The sequence below is a fragment of the Chironomus tepperi genome, unplaced genomic scaffold (genome assembly GCF_022539635.2).
Source record: "Chironomus tepperi strain 1889 unplaced genomic scaffold, CSIRO-AGI_Ctep_v1 contig_337, whole genome shotgun sequence".
Lineage (NCBI taxonomy): Eukaryota > Metazoa > Arthropoda > Insecta > Diptera > Chironomidae > Chironomus > Chironomus tepperi.
The window spans coordinates 2,387,932-2,406,105 of record NW_027226459.1 but is presented as its reverse complement, the minus strand read 5'-3'; the positions used below and the strand labels follow the sequence as shown (position 1 = coordinate 2,406,105).

The 18,174-nt window shown below is 32.9% G+C and overlaps 2 protein-coding genes across 2 annotated transcripts in view; both read left to right on the top strand.

Annotated features, from left to right (window-relative positions):
- Positions 1-14,863, top strand: part of LOC139093800 (solute carrier organic anion transporter family member 3A1-like) — a 57,249-nt gene extending 42,386 nt beyond the window's left edge. Inside the window, exons 6-14 of the mRNA XM_070644637.1 lie at positions 2,638-2,845; positions 2,901-3,061; positions 3,125-3,232; positions 4,528-4,628; positions 7,588-7,852; positions 7,948-8,434; positions 8,492-8,547; positions 8,626-9,310; positions 9,578-14,863. Coding sequence (XP_070500738.1) covers positions 2,638-2,845; positions 2,901-3,061; positions 3,125-3,232; positions 4,528-4,628; positions 7,588-7,852; positions 7,948-8,434; positions 8,492-8,547; positions 8,626-9,310; positions 9,578-10,304 — 2,798 coding nt within the window. The 3' untranslated portion in view covers positions 10,305-14,863. The remainder of the gene's footprint in view (positions 1-2,637; positions 2,846-2,900; positions 3,062-3,124; positions 3,233-4,527; positions 4,629-7,587; positions 7,853-7,947; positions 8,435-8,491; positions 8,548-8,625; positions 9,311-9,577) is intronic.
- A 415-nt stretch (positions 14,864-15,278) lies between these two features.
- On the top strand, positions 15,279-17,975 carry LOC139093801 (zinc finger protein 90-like). The gene is made up of 2 exons (XM_070644639.1): positions 15,279-15,506; positions 15,571-17,975. Exons 1-2 carry the CDS (start codon positions 15,324-15,326, stop codon positions 17,365-17,367), a joined length of 1,980 nt encoding a protein of 659 aa, XP_070500740.1. The 5' UTR covers positions 15,279-15,323; the 3' UTR covers positions 17,368-17,975.
- The last annotated feature ends 199 nt before the right edge of the window (positions 17,976-18,174 follow it).

Here is an 18,174-nt window from a genome sequence, read left to right as displayed (position 1 = left end):
AAAGAAGTTCCAACCAAAAAAAGAACCGAGGTATTTTATAGTCATAAATTATGAACACGAATAGATTCAACCACAATTTTTTATGAAATATATGGAAAATCGATAGGGAATACAGAACATTTTTTTGGGTGGGATTTATTTTAGTATGATAATAAATTAAGTTTTCATCATGTATATCACCTGTATGAGTTTGTGGTATCATTTTTGTTTTTTGGATATATTTGCTATCCTCATGCACAGTTAGGGTTAGATAGGGAAACAATCACTCCCTTGTGAGTGTTTTGGAGGGATTATTAAGTTGTAATTTTGAAAACTGATGTGCTGTGTAGAGGGAAACATTTAGATATTTATGGTGTGGTCTCTGGATAGAGTGAAATTTGGAATATCGAGTCATTTAAAGGCGAATTATGTCAGTAGAACAGTAAGGCCTCTGTATCAGGTAGCTCTCTAACTCTCGCTCTTTTGTGAAGACGTGGGTTCGATTCCCACATTTGACAGCAAAAGAACAGCAGTGGCATGAAGGCTAGAGCGTCGACCAACCGACTCTAACGACCCGAGTTCGATCCCAAAGAAAGTCTAGTTAGATTCGAGTGCTTTCTAATACTTATCAACTCGGTTTGTGCATTCGCGACACACAAATTGTGGCTAGGAACATTGCACTGATATATCCTCAGCCACGTAACTGCGATAAGTTAAAATAAACCAAAACTTCCTTAAAACTTCCACTTTAATATTCCCTAATAAATGCATGAGCTCCTTATCACAACGTCCACATCATGATTACTTTGAGTATTATTTCTATGAAGCAATTTGTCACAATTTGTCGGAACATGAAATTCATTAGACAAAAATAAAAACACATTGAAAGCCTTCATTTAAACGTGTGTGGGACTTTTCAATCGCATATCAAGTAATGAGCGTGTCAAGCTAATCTATTCATTGCCCACATAAATTTGATATCCCACAAATTGCTTTGCATCATCATCTAAATTGATTGTAGTTGTCCTCTTATGATACACGGGCTTGTTTCTCATAAGCATGAAGGCATCGGAGAACAAAAGAGGAACCGAAAAAAAATAACAATTAAAAATTTGTTCATGAACATGTGCGTGGATATTAAGCAAATATGTGGAATATCTTCATTGAATTTTATGGCGATTTTAATGCTTGCTTTTTACGATCGAATGTGTGGAAAAAGTGGCAGAAGAGGTTGTGTGGCTTTTTACGAAATAAATGCCATTAATTTCCTTACAAGTCTGAGAAAAATCATAAAAATTATGAATATCAATTTTCAGAATGAGTAAAAACAGTTATTGGATTCAGTTTGCAGATACTCGGCTTTCATTTGACTTTATAAAATTAAATATTTTTATGCGTACTGAAATTTTAGAACCCAATTTTCATTGCCAATGATTTTATTGTTTACTATAATGTGAAATGAGAGATTGCAAACAAGAGTAGGCAGTAAGACCGGGTTTAATATGGGAATAGAGTCATTTATGTGGCGTTCCGACAATCAGTCACTTGCTAAACTGTTGTCAATTGTCCACAATATCCTCTGAAAGGACAAGATGGTGAAAAGACTGACGATTCGGCTCAGACCGGTGAGTCTTTGGGTTAAAGCCATATTATCAGTCTTTTCTACGCTGTGTGCCTTCCAGGATCATCTTATTGAAGGTAAAATGTTATAATGATCATGGATAGCGGCTGTGATGGCTATCATCCAATTATAGTCAAATAGGACTTGAACCCATGACTCACACCCTCTTGATTACATGTCAAGTGCTCTTACCTACTGAGCTACCATGGGTTATTGAGGAGAGTGACAAAAATCACAGTTGAGTCGTCCTTCTCTATCCAATGCTCATTACATAGCTCTTATCGTTGTATTAGACCACGACGTACATATAACAGTAGTCAAACCCCTACGTTCCCAAAATAATAAAGTAGTCTTCATGAACAACCCATTTGCATTCCAATTTACATCCATGTCCACCTCGGGCTAGCAATAACGCTCAATATATTTTTATAGATTCAATCATACAGCAACAATGTTCCACTGTCAATATTTTTTCCCCCACACTAGCCAATAGTGTATAATATAGATAACAAGAAAATTGTCATGTCCTGTAAACTAAAACTAAATGTTTTGCAACGAATGAAGCTCAATTGAGATTAGAAAAATTACCCAAAGCTTAATATTTTGTAGGTCAACGATTCTCATATAAAAATTTCTTTTCATTGGCAATTAAATCGTGCTTTTTTTGCGATTATTCTGCTCTATTTGGCGAGAAGCTAATCGAACTTTACCGTCGGGTGCTTTGTGTGCCAAATTTTTAGATTTTGATGGGCAACCTGCAAGCCGTGACACACTAGTGTGGACTTTTTTGGAAGTGTCATGAACCATACATCATGTAAGGTTTCACTCAAGACTTACTATCAAGGTGTGCCACGAAAAAAAGGTTGTCCACCACTGCACTGTACTCAATTCCAGCAAAAAATTTTCATTCTCAATCTCACGACAAATAAATTTTCCTTTTGGCTATAAACATTATTCTGCATATATTCATATTCATAGCCGAAAGATCATATTATGAACATAAATTTCTAATGATATTATCTCGTCGTATACTTTAGGAGCGGTGATAATGGGAATTGGCTCAACATTATTTTCAATACCACACTTTATTGGTGATACAAATCCAGGAATAATGCTTGACAATAAGACGGCCGATAATATTTGTCGTGTTGTGTCGGTACGTGAGCAAGATATGGGATTGGGACGATTTGGACATCATATAAGTAAATTATCAAATCCGGCACTTGCTCCACATAATAATCTCAGGTAAGGCTTAACACATCCTTTATCATTGATATGCTTTAACAATGACATTTTACAGAGGGAACAATTGTCTGGAAAGTAAACCATCAACATTTGGACCCGTATTGTTTTTCGTTCTCGCACAAGTCTTACTCGGATGCGGCGGATCTCCTCTGTTTACATTAGGCACAACATATGTTGATGATCATGTAAAGAATGAAAGTTCTTCAATGTATATCGGTAATAATCACATTATATGCTGATGAATAAATTTATGCTTACATCTTTTTCTGTCTCACTCAGGTTTCATGTACAGCATGGCTGCATTTGGTCCGGTTTTGGGTTTCTTATTGGGTGCATATCTGTTGTCATTCCACATGGATGCATTTTCAGGAAATGTTATAAATATTGGTATGTATTGACTGCCCTTGTGGAATTTTATGTTGTAGTTGGTCATAATTGATGGAACTGACATGTGGAAGAGTCTTACCTGAGTTGTATTCAGGACTTCTTTTACCTCAAAATATTGCAATCTGATCTCTTCCATTGTTCACTAAAATGATTGAATTAATCCACAAGTTCCATCAATTTAAGACGAATCCAACAAAGTATGCAAGGCAGCATTTATGTAATGCTCTAATTTCTATTGGGTTGGTGATCTAATTCTTGGACACTTTCAGATTAGATTTTGAAACTTTAATATCTTTGCAATGGAAATAGATTTCGGAATGAAACAAAAAGCAGTTTATAGATCAAAATAGAAATATGTTTTCTGATGAGTTTAAATTTTTCATATGTCAAAGGAAAACTTTGTGGAAATTCGGGAAATCAAACTAAAGTCAAAAAAGATACGACGATTTGGTTCAAACTCGCTTTTCTCTAAATTTTTTCACTGAGTAATACTAAATCTTTATCTTAAAATTTAGTACTTACATTAAACTTAAAAGTTCCGTAACTTTTAAAATTTTTCCTTTTAAAACTATCATGTGACGTAATTTTGAATTTTCCTTGTTCAACATTTGAAAAAAATGGAAAATCTCAATTTTCTCGGAAACTCAGCAATCAATTGAAAAACTGAGTATGCAGTTTTATCCAGCGTAACTGTAAGTAAATTTTGGCATATAAAGTTTTTGAAAACACGATACTTTTTCCGGACCCTCCGTACAGGCCCCGGGGGCAAGTTCAAATTAGGGAACTTTTTATATGCTAAAATTTACTTACAGTTACGCTGCATAAAACTGTATACTCAGTTTTTCAATTGATTGCTTAGTTTCCGAGAAAATTGAGATTTTCCTTTTTTTCAAATGTTGAACAAGGAAAATTCAAAATTACGTCACATGATAGTTTTAAAAGGAAAAATTTTAAAAGTTACGGAACTTTTAAGTTTAATGTAAGTACTAAATTTTAAGATAAAGATTTAGTATTACTCAGTGAAAAAATTTAGAGAAAAGCGAGTTTGAACCAAATCGTCGTATCTTTTTTGACTTTAGTTTAATTTCCCGAATTTCCACAAAGTTTTTCTTTAATATATGGAAAATTTAAACTTATCAGAAAACATATTTCTATTTCGATCTATAAACTGCTTTTTGTTTCATTCCGAAATCTATTTCCATTGCAAAGATATTAAAGTTTCAAAATCTCACCTGAAAGTGTCCAAGAATTAAGTCACCAACCCAATAATAATATATCATTTCCATCAACTATAGATCCAACAGATAGACGATTCATTGGACTGTGGTGGTTTGGCTTTCTGCTCATCGGCCTACTTTTAATTATTGTTGCCATTCCATTCTTCTCATTTCCAAAGGTAAGAGATAAATATATATTTTTAATAATGTATATGCACAGCATGTATATCAAGTGACATTTCGAGAGTCTTGCAACTTCTCGCCATTAGAATTCAATATACTCAGGTGTCGTAGACACTTGATATTAATATTGTTATTGTTACTGTACGAAATCAAATGTCTGAGTCATTTCCAAGTGCCATTTTCTACGTGAGTTCTGATTTTTTATTGGATATGAAGTTGACTTTAAAAATAAACAATAAAAACACAAACTTTGTCTGTATACTGAAGACATGATCAAAGTCTGAGAGATTTGAGGATTATGATAGCGGAGATGATGAGAATTTTTAATAGATAGATGACTCAAATAGCACATAAAAAAGGTTTAACCGTAGAAAATATGTCAATTTAAGGTAGAAAGTCTTCGACACTGCGGTGAGAAAGAAAGAATTGAAATGAATTTCGATTAAGCAAATTAGGGAGGAGTCGTTGGTTAGTGATGGTCATTTTAAGATTCTCTGCTGCATTGTGACATACTTTGTATTGAATATTAAGTGTCATAGATTACAATTCATACTGAGAAATTTACTGAATTAGGTCATGGATCACAATCTAAATTCTGTATGGCTAGCGAAGTAATTAAGTATAAAGTTCCACAAATCTAAAAACTTAGAAGACACACGGCATAGAAAATGTGACATATCAGGCTCCAGATAGGCATAAGACAGATCAGAGACTGAATTTCGTTGAATCTAGCAACAAGCTAGAGTCACACTGGTCTGAAGCTAACTGGTCTATTGCCTACGCTAGTCTGATGACTTCGTGACTCTGACCTGTTGTCGGTCGTCTAGAGTAGAGTTTTTCAAACTTCTTTGTGTCATGGCACACCTTGTGTATGGCATGTTATTCATTATCATTTCCAAAAGATTTAGACAGCACACAGGGTGTCGCGTCATGCAGTTTGAGCAAAACTGATCAAGACGAAGATAAACATGATATCACTTTCAAACAATCCCCAAAAATGCAAATTGATTTCTGTCTGTTTTTTGAGAGAACCGAAACTTTCATAAAAAAAATAAAAATCGAAAAAGTTTTAATGAAAACAGACAGAATTGAAAAGTTTACGTCTCATGAAGATAATTGTCTCTAGCAACTGTTTCCAGTTACACAAAAAAATTCGAATGACTTTGACAGAAAATCGACTGAATAAAATTAAAAATGTCTGTGCTTAAATTGAATTTTAATCCAAATTCTACCTAGCCTACTTTGGCTGACGCCTTTTGAGCTAATTGGTGCTGGTTATTATTAATTGAATTGGATCTTGAAATTTATAAAAATTGGATTTAAGGAATGGCAGAATTAATTCGTTTAGAATGTTGTCCTTGATATCTAGTTCCATTTTAAAATGTGAAAAACAACCTGTTATGTCAGATGTCGGCTATAATTTAAGAATCGAACTTGATAAATTATTCTTCTTGATTCTATGGCCTTGAACTTGAAGAATGCTTCAATCCTGTACAGCATTTTAATGGAAATTCCAACAATTATAACCTCAAAAGTCCACAACTTAATTGTTTTCAAAACACCGTTCCGCACAATTAAGCAACAGCTATCAACATGTGACTTTCAATCTCAAATTTGCACATTCAAAACTCATTTTAATCTGGTTTTAATCACGCTTTTTAAGGCTTGCTAAATGATTGATTATACACAGCTAGTTCTACTTAGTAAACAGACGTAATCTCTCAACGCTTTATGTATAAATTCTATAATAGTTTGTGCAAATAAATTACAAGATTACATAAGGAAATGATGGATTGACACATTTTGTTATGAAAGGTTCTTGATCGATCTATTTGAGGCTTACTTGATATGATTTGATGGGAATAATGAAAAAAATGTGGAGTTGCTGAGAGAATGTTGGCATGGAATGCCAATGTTGGCATGGAATGGTTGTATGAGTTCCGTTATGTTACTGTGTGGATGGTGGATGCCAAAAATTTGTGGATGTTCCTTGATGGCTGATTTTGACTCATTTTGGCGGCTGAAATTGGAATTTTCTGAAGATTGTTTCTTGGGCTCGTTTTAAGTCTAAGTTAGGCATGGCTTTTAGCAACTTCAGTCCAATGACTTTCAGCCGAAAAGCATATGGCGTAAAACAGTTGAAAATCAGTATCTCTTGGCTGACGAAATTCTTCTTTTGATTCGAATTCCTCAAATATATCTCTATGCTAGATTCATTCTGGCCTAGACAAAGTAACATTCGAATATTTCAAGTCATGTGCCTTAAGAGTCTTCAATTCATGAAAACCTCAAGACAACTCCTGTCTACTTCAAGGTTCTTGATGACGACAAGGATGACAAGTGATAAAATTCACCAAAATGTTACAAAAGTGCCAAATTTTGTGACTTTCATTGTCCATCTCCTGGATATATCAACAATTTACGTTATTGAAGAGTTATTGACCTATTTCCAAACTCATCTCCATACCTCAACATCAACTATTATACCCAAAAAAATATCACATTACATTACGTCACTTCCATCGACTTATTCGATTACAAAAGGATTATCATCATTGAAACTTTAAACTGATTATCTTTAATTTCCAATAAAGATAATCTACTTAATTTTTATGGATGGTAGTTATCGTTATAATGCCAGTCCAAAATCATTCCACGATGTCCATGTAAATTACAATCCATAGCCATAACATTCAATTCAAAGACCTTTCTATCTTGGATATTACCATTAAATATTCATCACACATTTCGTCCAAAAAAAAAAAGGCATTAAAAAGTCTTCAAAAAATATAAAAAAAAAATGTCGCTTGATATAAATTATTCTGTTACACATGCTGCACGAAGCTTACATGAAGACTATTTAATTTTTTTTATGAATCAATGAACTTAATGCCAAAGTTCTGTATCCACCTACACGTATTAAATGAAATTTCCATAAATTCAATGTTTTTATAGGTATTGACTCATGAGAAAAAGAAGATACGTTTAGCAGAGCAATATCGTCAGCAAGTAATAGTTCCATCACATAATTCGAGCAATAGCTTACCACGTCAGCAGCAGCCGTTACCACATCAGAAAAATCCTCTACAGACTAATCACCAACAGCTGCAACAACAACAACAACCACAGCAGCAGCAGCAGCAACAAAGTTCAGCAACAGCAAATGGAACAGCTAGTAATAATGCCAAGGATAGTAGTGGATATGGCAAGGATATTAAAGGTACCTTGAATGATACTTTATGTAGATTAGAATTGTAGCTTAACCTTTCTTTTAAAGATACAGTAATTGAATCATATCCCATTCTCAATTTACAGACATTCCACTCTCAATGTGGCGATTAATATCAAATCCCGTTTATATCGTGACATGCTTAGGTGCATGCATGGAATTGATGATTGTAAGTGGCTTTGTGGTATTCTTACCAAAATACCTCGAGACACAATTCAGCTTGGGTAAAAGTCAAGCGAGTGTATTTACCGGATCAATTGCAATACCTGGTGCATGTATTGGAATTTTTATTGGTGGATGTTTTCTTAAAAGATTTCAATTAAAGCCCAAAGGCGCTGTACAATTTGTTCTTGTCTCAAATATCATATGTCTATTTTGTTATGGTCTCTTATTCTTCCTTGGTTGTGATAATGTTAAAATGGCTGGAACGACAATACCTTATTATAATAATACACCGCAACATAATATGGAGCCATTTCAAGTCAATCTCACCGCTGCATGCAATTTTGGATGCGAATGTAATATGATTGATGTGGAACCAGTATGCGGTAATAATGGACTGACTTATTTTAGGTATGGTACTTAAAAGATATATTAAATTTAAGATAAATTAATTATTTTTTTATATAGTCCCTGCCATGCAGGATGTACTTCATCATCTTCCTCAAATTATTCAGACTGTGCATGTAAGTGACCTTGACAATATTCATGCTGCAATTAAAAAAATCGATAATAAATTTATCTCCATTTCCATTAACTTTCAGGTGTCCATCAGAATGTGACACCAAAGCAAATTTATGAAGGAATTGATGGTGCACAAGCGCATGCACTTAATGCAGATGATGCTTATCAGGAGGTAACAGTGGTACCAGTTGCAACAGCTGGTCCATGCCATAAACCATGTCGAACGATATTTCCATTCCTCATATTACTCTTCTTTATGACGTTCATTGTTGCTGCCACTCAAATGCCATTGCTTATGATCGTCTTACGTTCTGTATCAGAAGAGGAACGCTCATTTGCTTTAGGTATGCAATTCGTCATATTTCGATTATTTGGATATATTCCAGCACCAATATTGTTTGGTAATCTAATCGATTCCTCATGCTTATTATGGAAATCGACATGCGGCGAGACTGGTGGTCGATGTCTTATCTACGATATTGAGAAGTTCCGTTTTAAATATATCGGTTTATGTACATCAATCAAAGTTGTTGCACTTACAATATTTGCCATAGACTGGTGGCTCGTCAGTAAACGAAAGCATCTTGAAAAGTTACAGCCGCTGACGGCAAACGATGTTGTCGGTTCGATCATCAGTTTAGATAAACTGTTTGAAGAGAAAGAGGCGCAAGGCGAAGTGATTGATTGTGAGGATATAACTTTACGTGTCGTGATGGCTGCAAGACATTTGAGGAATGATTCAAAGTCGATTCAAGTTGAATTGAAGTAAGTTATTGAAATTTTTATGCTGTTGTGGTCTTTGTGGTTGGTGGAGCTGCTTCTAGCCAATCATATATGCGGAACTGATCAGTTCCTCTTTTTTGTAAATCCAATTTCAAATGCCATATTGCCCACATATTGTGGTCCTTTTGCAAAAAATGCGCTTTAGACTCTAGACACAACAAAAGCTTTCCTTACTTGCTGTATATGAACAATTTTAAATAATTCTCGATTCTTTTTCCCCCTTTATCCCGTTACACCAATTTTTTTTAGACCCGACGATAAAGTTTTATTAAACAATCGATTGCCACATCAGAAGCATGCCCGAAGCAGCTCATGCGATGTTAAAATAACACGAAGCAATTCAAGTAATTCAGATGTTGATCGTTTAAGGAAGATGAGAACAGCACATACGAGAACGAATTCACGTGACTATGAATATCTCAATAATCAACTTAACAATCAAAATATGAATACAAATATAAGATATATTGTAAATCACTTAAAGAAGCCAATGACTAATCTCAATAGTAACTTTAATCTCAATAAGAATTTTAATAATCGACGTCGTCACATGAGAAATCACTCATATGGACAAGAATTTTCATTTTTACCTAACAATGCAATTATCCGTCTTGATAATGATTTGGCTAATAAATTTCTATTGAGTACGAGTGGCAATAATAGTCGACATCACTCGAGGAAAAATTCTTATGATCCGACACATCATGTAGATATCAATTTACTTCATCAAAAATTAACTAACCAAAAAATTAATGATGATTTATTATTAAATGAAGAGGAATGTGATGAGGAACAGGGCAGTGCAAATAATATTGTTGTTAATTCAACAGTTACAGCTATTGCTGAAGAGGATACAATATTGAGACATAGGAGAACTAATTCAAAAGATTTAAATATTAAGATTGATGAGGAGAATGTCAATCAGACAATTGAGATGACAAAGGAGCATGAAGATACGCCAACAACGGATTTATGAATGTTATGACATTTAGCCAAAATTTCACACAGGTATTTGTGTGTGTTTGTTAATTAATTTAAGAGAATACATGCTGTATGGGGTCGTTGTCTTGTGATGTATAATGGTTATTGGGGTTTGGGGTGGGGAAGATGCTGTTAAGTAGCTCAAGGGGTAGTTGTCTGCTGTCTTCTCGGTTAAGAGACAGGCACTATCGTAGAATCACTATTTTTGATAGTGCCTGACTCTGGATTGATTGTTTTGACTGGTTAGGGTAACTATGGTGTACACCTGGGTGATTCTGAGAGTTTAGCAGCGATTGACTTGACTAGATACTCCCTATGTGGACGCTACAGTTAATTTCTTTGGTATAATCGCTCATTAGTCTGACCCTTGGTTGTTTCGACCAAGGTAGCGATAGGTAAGCTATGGTGTAGTTCTTGGAGATCCTGAAAATTTTGCAGCGATTGGCTTGACTAGCTACTCCCTATGTTGAGGCTATAGGTCATTTCTATGGTATAACTCCTCAATAGTGTATTCTACTCAATGGTTTACCCTTGTTCTAGACTACAGCATAGAATATATCAGTCAATCCTTCAGAAATGACAGAAAACACGTGGTTTGAGGTTAGATAATCTCATTTAAATTAACATCACATCTGAACGACCCCATAATATGGAAATACTTTGTAAAATATAAAGAGATTTTTAAAAAATAATTGACATAAGATGCAGAAAAATCTATAAAAAGTTATTCTAAATGTGATGAAAATTCCTTCTACTCCAAAAAATCAAGTAAAAAAGTTATGAGAAATAAAGAATATATTAGGGAATAAAAAAAGCTCACAGAATTATGACGAACGATAAAGTAGAAAAAGTGCTGTGAATGTAAAGACGCAAATTGACGTTTTAATCACACTACAAAAAATTACATAAGAAAATATGTTTAAAAATTTCTATTTTTTACTCCTAGCATTTGTCTGAATATAATTCTATTATTAATTTCGTTATTAGAATCTATAAAATTTGCGTTAGTATTGTTGAATTTTTAGGAGTGTATGGAATCACAAAATTATGATTATTGCCATTGGGAAAATCAATTTATTTGTAATTAAAGAGATTTTTCTCTTAATGAGTTAAATTTTGAAATTTATTAAGCTTAGTGTTGAAGGATTTATCAAGGATTCATAAGATTCGATGATTTTAGTAGTTAGAATGTGTATCATTGACACAAGGCTAAATTTGACAGTCATATCTAGTTTCGAGTTCATTTAGAATCAATATGGACTCCATATAGACTCATTCTCATAGTTTGTGCAGTACAAGTCAGCATTGATTTACTTATTTACAAGCCTACTATGTCAAAAACGAAAGTTAATAGTTTGATTCCTTAGTTTCTTAATTGGTAGCAAGCAATCTGTCCATAGATCTAGTGACTAACTAGACATTAATGTGTAGTGTCCATTAAAGATAGATCTGATTAAATATTGAAGAATTTAAATCTAGAACTCGATGTTTACTTGGATTTTGCGTAGAAAAGTCGACTAGACTTCATAAAAAATTCGAGACGACTTCGAACTCAACTAGGATCAATGGAATTAGTCTCTAAATATTGCTCAAGTTTAATTTATCAAAATCCTTACTTTAAGTATGATTTATACTATTCAATGTTAGACTAACCCTTAAAATTAGCATTCCAAATGTTTCATAGAAATATTTATCAATTAGTATTCCAAATCATTAAGTATTAAACTTTGTGATTTATGTGTTAGCAATTTAAGTTTGATTTACAGATGGCAATAATCATTAATTTTGTTAAATCTAATTTCATACAATCGTAGTTTTACCTTTAGGACATCGCAATGCATTGCTTAGAATTTACTATCCAAAAAATAAATCTCCTATTTTGAAAGAGAACCAATAATTTGGAACTCATTTCCCCACGTCATAAAAGAATCTTAAAAAAAAATACAAATATTTTTCAAACTTTTAAAAATCTCAAAAAAGAACGTCTTTGAGAAGATATTTTAGAAAAAAGCTAAAACAAATATGGTAAATTAAATGTTTATGAAAGAAAAAAAAAAGAATTATATTTTTATAGAAATATGCAACAACAGAACGATGTTAGTTCCTATAAGATGAAGATAAACAAAAAAAAAATAAGAATGAAAATATTGAGAAAAAAAATCTTTAATCGAATCTCAAAACAATGTACTTATATGCTACAAATTCTGCCCCCACTATCATCTCTATTTTGTTCTTTGAATATTCAGTTCCATTCACTGACTGTTAAATTTTATTGACAAAATTTTTAAAGAAATCCATTTAAATGAAAATATTTGAAGAATCTTTTGGATTGGTTTTGTGGATTTGGAAATTGATATTGCAAATTGGATGCAGCCGAGTAGGACAACAGCTAGCGACTACAGCTTCTTAACAGTTGAACGTGTTCGCTAGGCAATCGCTATGTTACCCTGATGACAACGTGACAGCTGTTTTCGATCCACTTTGCTGTTGCTGTTCGGATAGTTTGGAATTTCGACAGATTCCAGGTCAGACGCTCCAAAGTACAATATTGTGCTTACTGTACTTGTTTGAAAAGTACAGTAAATATCGTCCTTTTAGCCTTTTGTAGTGTCTGATCGTTCGATAGATCTTAATTATGCTTATAAAATATCCCGCTTAATGCTTCAGATGCAACATATTACCTTATCAAACCAATACTCATGAACTCTTAGTTCACTCAACTTACAAGAGCCATAAATAATTTTCAATTGAAAATCTCATTAAAACTTCCACAAAAATCTCAAATCAAATACTTAATTGAATTTAGCTCAAACAACAAGATCTTAATCCAAAACATGATTTATGTCTACAATCTTAACTATCCCGAACAGAACAGCGTGTTGGCTAGAGGCTTACGATAGTGAGCGGTGCAATGTGCTGCCCGGTACAATATGTTGCTTGGTACATAATGTCACTCGATACAATATGCCGCACGGTGCAATGTGTCGCTCGGTACAATGTGCCGCTCTGAGAAATGTGCCATCCGGCGCAATCCACCGCTCGCTGGAATGTACTGCTCGGATCAATTACCAAATCCACTCTATTAATCCTTAAAAAAAATCATTAATCAACCCGACGAATTTAAAAAATACTGAACGCAATTAAAACTGAATATGATTACACTTAAAATATACGAAATAAATCATATGATTAATAATTCGATAAGTGAATTTGAAAAAATGAAAAAAATGATTTACAATCTGTTTATAATGTGAATGAAATCGAGTGCAATTGAATGAGAAATGCCTACAAATTAGTGGTAAACAAAAAATAAATAACTTTATACTGAAAAAAAATCTCAAAATAAATAAATAATAAATTTATCAAATTTGGAAAGAATATAAAAAGCTGATATGTCCAAAATTCCTGCTGCGGGTATCAAAGAAGAATTAAAATCATACAGTTCTAGAGTTTAAAAGACTTATATGTAATAGAAATGTTAATTTAATTAGGTTACAGCATGAATTGAGGAATTTTTTGGATTGGATTTTTCTGAGAAGATTTGAAAGATTTGGAATTTGAATCTCGAAATTGAATCTTCAAGTTGATTCTAATTTTGTTTAGAATCGAGAATGTTCAAGTCAATTCTAAAAAGACTTTAAGCTCAATATTTAACAATCGTGTTAGTCAAACTATCAAAATCTTAATTTTCATTTGTTTAAGACCTGCATTCTTGGACGAACTTTAATGTACAGATCTGCGGTACTTGACTGAACTCTAGTTTCAAACTTTTAATTAAAAAATTCCAAAATCAATTAAATTTATTGAAAATTTACCAAAATCTAATCAAAAAATTCCTTATCAACCTTCCTTAAAATGGTAGATGTAGTTGCTGTTCTTTAAAAGTAATAAAAATGAATACTTTTTCCTTATTACAAGAACGAAAAATGAAAAGAATTTTAAATTAATAGTGAAAAGTAGAAACTGAAAGAGATAGAAAGTACCTTCCGTGCTCCACGCGGAAGTTATTGAAAAGTTTAATAAAAGAAATAGAAAATTGATTTATTTTATGCTGTGCAAGTAAAAGTATGAAGAATTGTTAAAGTTAAAAAGAGAACGAAATGAAGTTAAAGAAAGGCAACAAAACATAGACAATGAATTATTTTTCCTCCATATTCTTTCTCTCATCTGAAATGTAGCTAAGGTGAATGAATTATGTTCTATTTTTTTTCTCTTATCTGTGAAGCAATAATAATAGTGTCTAAATAGTTTTTGATGAAATTATTATTAATTGTTTTAATTAGACAAAAAAAAAAAGATGAAGAATTGTACTTACTCGTGTATATTTTATGATTATATGAAGATTAAAAAGAATATTCAAAGCTATTTGAAGAAAATTGAAATTTTTTGATGAATTTTAAATAAATTTTGATTTAGATTTAGAAATTCGAAGGCATTTTTGATCGTTCCTTAGTAGTTGTCTGCATCTGTCTGTTCGGATAGATGCTGAGAACTCTAAGCGAACCTGCAGTAGACAGTGTTTCCAAATCTGAATTTAATTGCTAATTTCAAGAATTATTTGTTTTATTTACTTTAATTTTACAGATTTTCAGATTTCGTTAAGTTCATTAATGAGGTTTGTAAATTCTGAAACCACCGGGTTTTCCAAAAAAATATTACAAAATAACGAGCGTTCCTTCCAGTTTCATGTGCCGCCATCTATATCTCAGATTTCACAAAAGTGAATTTAACAATATCCAAAACTTTTAAAAAATCCATAAATTTCAAATTTTTGAACATAAACTCAATAGAACAAGAGTCAAAAAGTAAATTTTATTGTCATATATACTTAATAAAGTCTAATCCTGCATTGCATTTCTCTATTTATATTGAAATACAATAATTATTTCAACTTACTATTTACTTCAAACAAAATTAACGGCTTTTTGTTTTTTAAATCTCTCAAGGGAACAAAACTACGCAAATTGTACACAAAAAGTAAACATTAAAACTTTTTGCATAAAAATAATCAACAATGACTGAAACAGTAGGAAAAATGAGGTCTCTAACGATTCAGGAGAAGCTGGAAGTGATTGAAATGATAGAGAATGGTAAAACAATAAAGGATGTGACAGAAGAAACCGGAATTAATCGAAATTCACTACATTACATATTGAAGAATCGAAATAAAATTCGAGAAGAAGTTAGCAAGAATCCAGTAAGTTTAATTACTTTATATTAATAATAACATGCCAATAGATGTACATATTTTAATATTACAGACATTATCGAAGCACAAACGTATAAAACAGACAAAAAATCCAGAGCTGGAAGCTGCAATTTTAAATTATATTTATGAAGCTCGCGAGAATGGTGAGAAGCTTACAGGAAATATAATCAAGTCAGTTGCTCTTGAGACATCAATTAAAATGAACATAAGGAATTTCGGTGCAAGTAATGGATGGTTGTTTAGCTTCTTTAAGAGAAATGGACTTTCCATAAGCGACTTCAATAGTAAATTGAACACATCAAATGACAAAATAGAAGTGATTACAGAGCCGATAGTTCAGGACACAAGCATTGAATATAGAGAAGAAACGACAGACATAGCATACGAATATACAGTAGATGATATTCCAGAAGCTGACACTATCGAAGAGACACCAGAAAGTACAATTGATTGGAGACATTGGTGCAAATTTTGTGGATCGACTGAAGAGACTGAGACAATATCATCCCTTGATGAGAATGTGTATGATTTATTTGCAAAAATTATAAAATTGAATGTTAATTATGATGTGAGATCATGTCAGAAATGTAAAAGTGCATTTGAGGATTTACAAAGGTTCCTGTCAAGAGGAAAAGTTGTCGACGATCTATTTACTGAACTGGAAGAAGAAGAGAGGTCAAATTCGCTTACTGATGCAAGGATCAATGCCCTTAGAGCACGACATTTATGGGAAGAATGTATAAGTGATGAAATTGAGCATCTAGATTCACTGGATGATGAGAATCAGGAAGTTGTCTATGAAGAAGATTATTTGGATGAAACTGTAAATGATTTTGAGCAAGATCCAGCATATGAAGTGATTGAGGAGACATCAATAGACATTTGTGATAATTACGGCGATACAGAGAAGTCCAGAACGATGCAAGATGAGGAACTGTATGTCTATAACTGTCATATTTGCAGTGAGACATTTGAACGAATGTGTTTTCTATCAAATCATACACGTCAAGCACACAATTGCCTTCCACAAGTTGCGTGTAGCTGTGGAAAATATCTTGCAACATGGGATTCACTTATGGCACATAAAAGAAAGCATTCAGATGAACCTGCTGATTTTATTTGTGATACATGTCATGCAAGCTTTCAGACAAAAACAGGTCTTTCAATTCACATCAAGTTTAAGCACAACAAACAGACTAGAACTGAATATTTTTGTAATATTTGCAATGAACAATTCAAGGATTCAACGATGCTCAAAAATCATAAACGAACTCATGTAGATCTACAACTAGAATGTCCATATTGTACGAAAAAGCTCTCTAACAAATACAGCCTTAAAAGCCATATTTCAACTGTCCATGAAAAGCAAAAGACAATCCTTTGTCATTTGTGTACAAAAGGCTTCTCCACAAAATCAAATTTAAGATCACATCTCGTATCACACACCACTGATTTAGTTGAATGTGGCATCTGCAATCAAGTCTTCAAGAACAAAATTAGTCTACAATCTCACAAGAAGATTCACAAGCCAAAGGATCAACTCAATTTTGCTTGTAGTCAATGCGATAAACGATTCCATAACCGAAATCATTTAGAGAGGCACGCAATAAGTCATTCAAACGAAAAGAATTACAGATGTAACTATGATGGCTGTAATGCTGCATATAAATGGGAAAAGGATCTGAAAAATCATGAATCTACACATGATGGATCGAAAAAGCATCAATGTCAATTTTGTTCAAGATGCTTTATTGATACAGCGAATTTGAGGAAGCACAAGCTGAAGCAGCATGCTGATGAGCTGTCAGAGTATGAATTGAAGTTTGGAAAGAGAAAAACGATGGCCTGAAATTTGAGTTTGGGGTTTAATTGTTAAAGTTGCACATAAATAAGCTGTAAAAAATAGAGATATAAGGATAAATAGCTGCACTAAAGAATTCTGATATTCAAGATCACGAAGTATGTACTATTCTGAACAATTAGTAAAATAAAGAAGATTGAAGACTTTAAGACTCATCTTACCTGAGCGGCACAATGCTGAGAATCTCGCTTTTCACCTTAAAAATAGATCTAAATCAGTCGCCAAGATGCTACCAACGCCAGTTCACATCTAGCGACGTTGCAGTGTCCTAGCGACGTAACGGTGCCCAAGAAGACAATAACCAATTAAAAACTAGTCACTAACTAGACATTAACTTACCTTTAACTAGTTAAAACTTATTTTTGTCGACTCAGTGTTGTGCTGCTCAGGCAAGTAAATATCTTTTTAAATTTTCCTTCCTCAGTCATCCATATTTATAGCCTTTAAGACGCGAACATGCTGAAAAAAAGTATATCCTAACATGAATTTAGGGATTTCACTTCCTTGTCTTCGTCTTTTTTTTTCTTGTTGTTTACTTTGTGACAAACATGACGGCAAAAAAAGAAAATAAAGTCATTTTAGATCCCCATGAGAAATTTCATAGCATTGCTATTTTTCCCAAAATCATCACATTTTTTTTTTACAGAACTTATGCGATATATGCTCGCTTCTTATCTTCCCTTTTATTTTTTACTACCTTTCTGTGCGATTTATTTTACTCACTTTTTTTTACTTTGTTTTGCAACTCTTTCTATTTTCATTGCCATTGGCAATTTATTCCACTTATTCTACTTC

What these genes read in the sequence shown, in the direction of transcription:
- LOC139093801 (XM_070644639.1), top strand. Translation starts at nt 15,324, where the DNA reads ATGACTGAAACAGTAGGAAAAATGAGGTCTCTAACGATTCAGGAGAAG. An exon ending in AAGAAGTTAGCAAGAATCCA is followed by an intron (nt 15,507 to 15,570) that starts GTAAGTTTAATT and finishes TTAATATTACAG; the next exon opens with ACATTATCGAAGCACAAACG.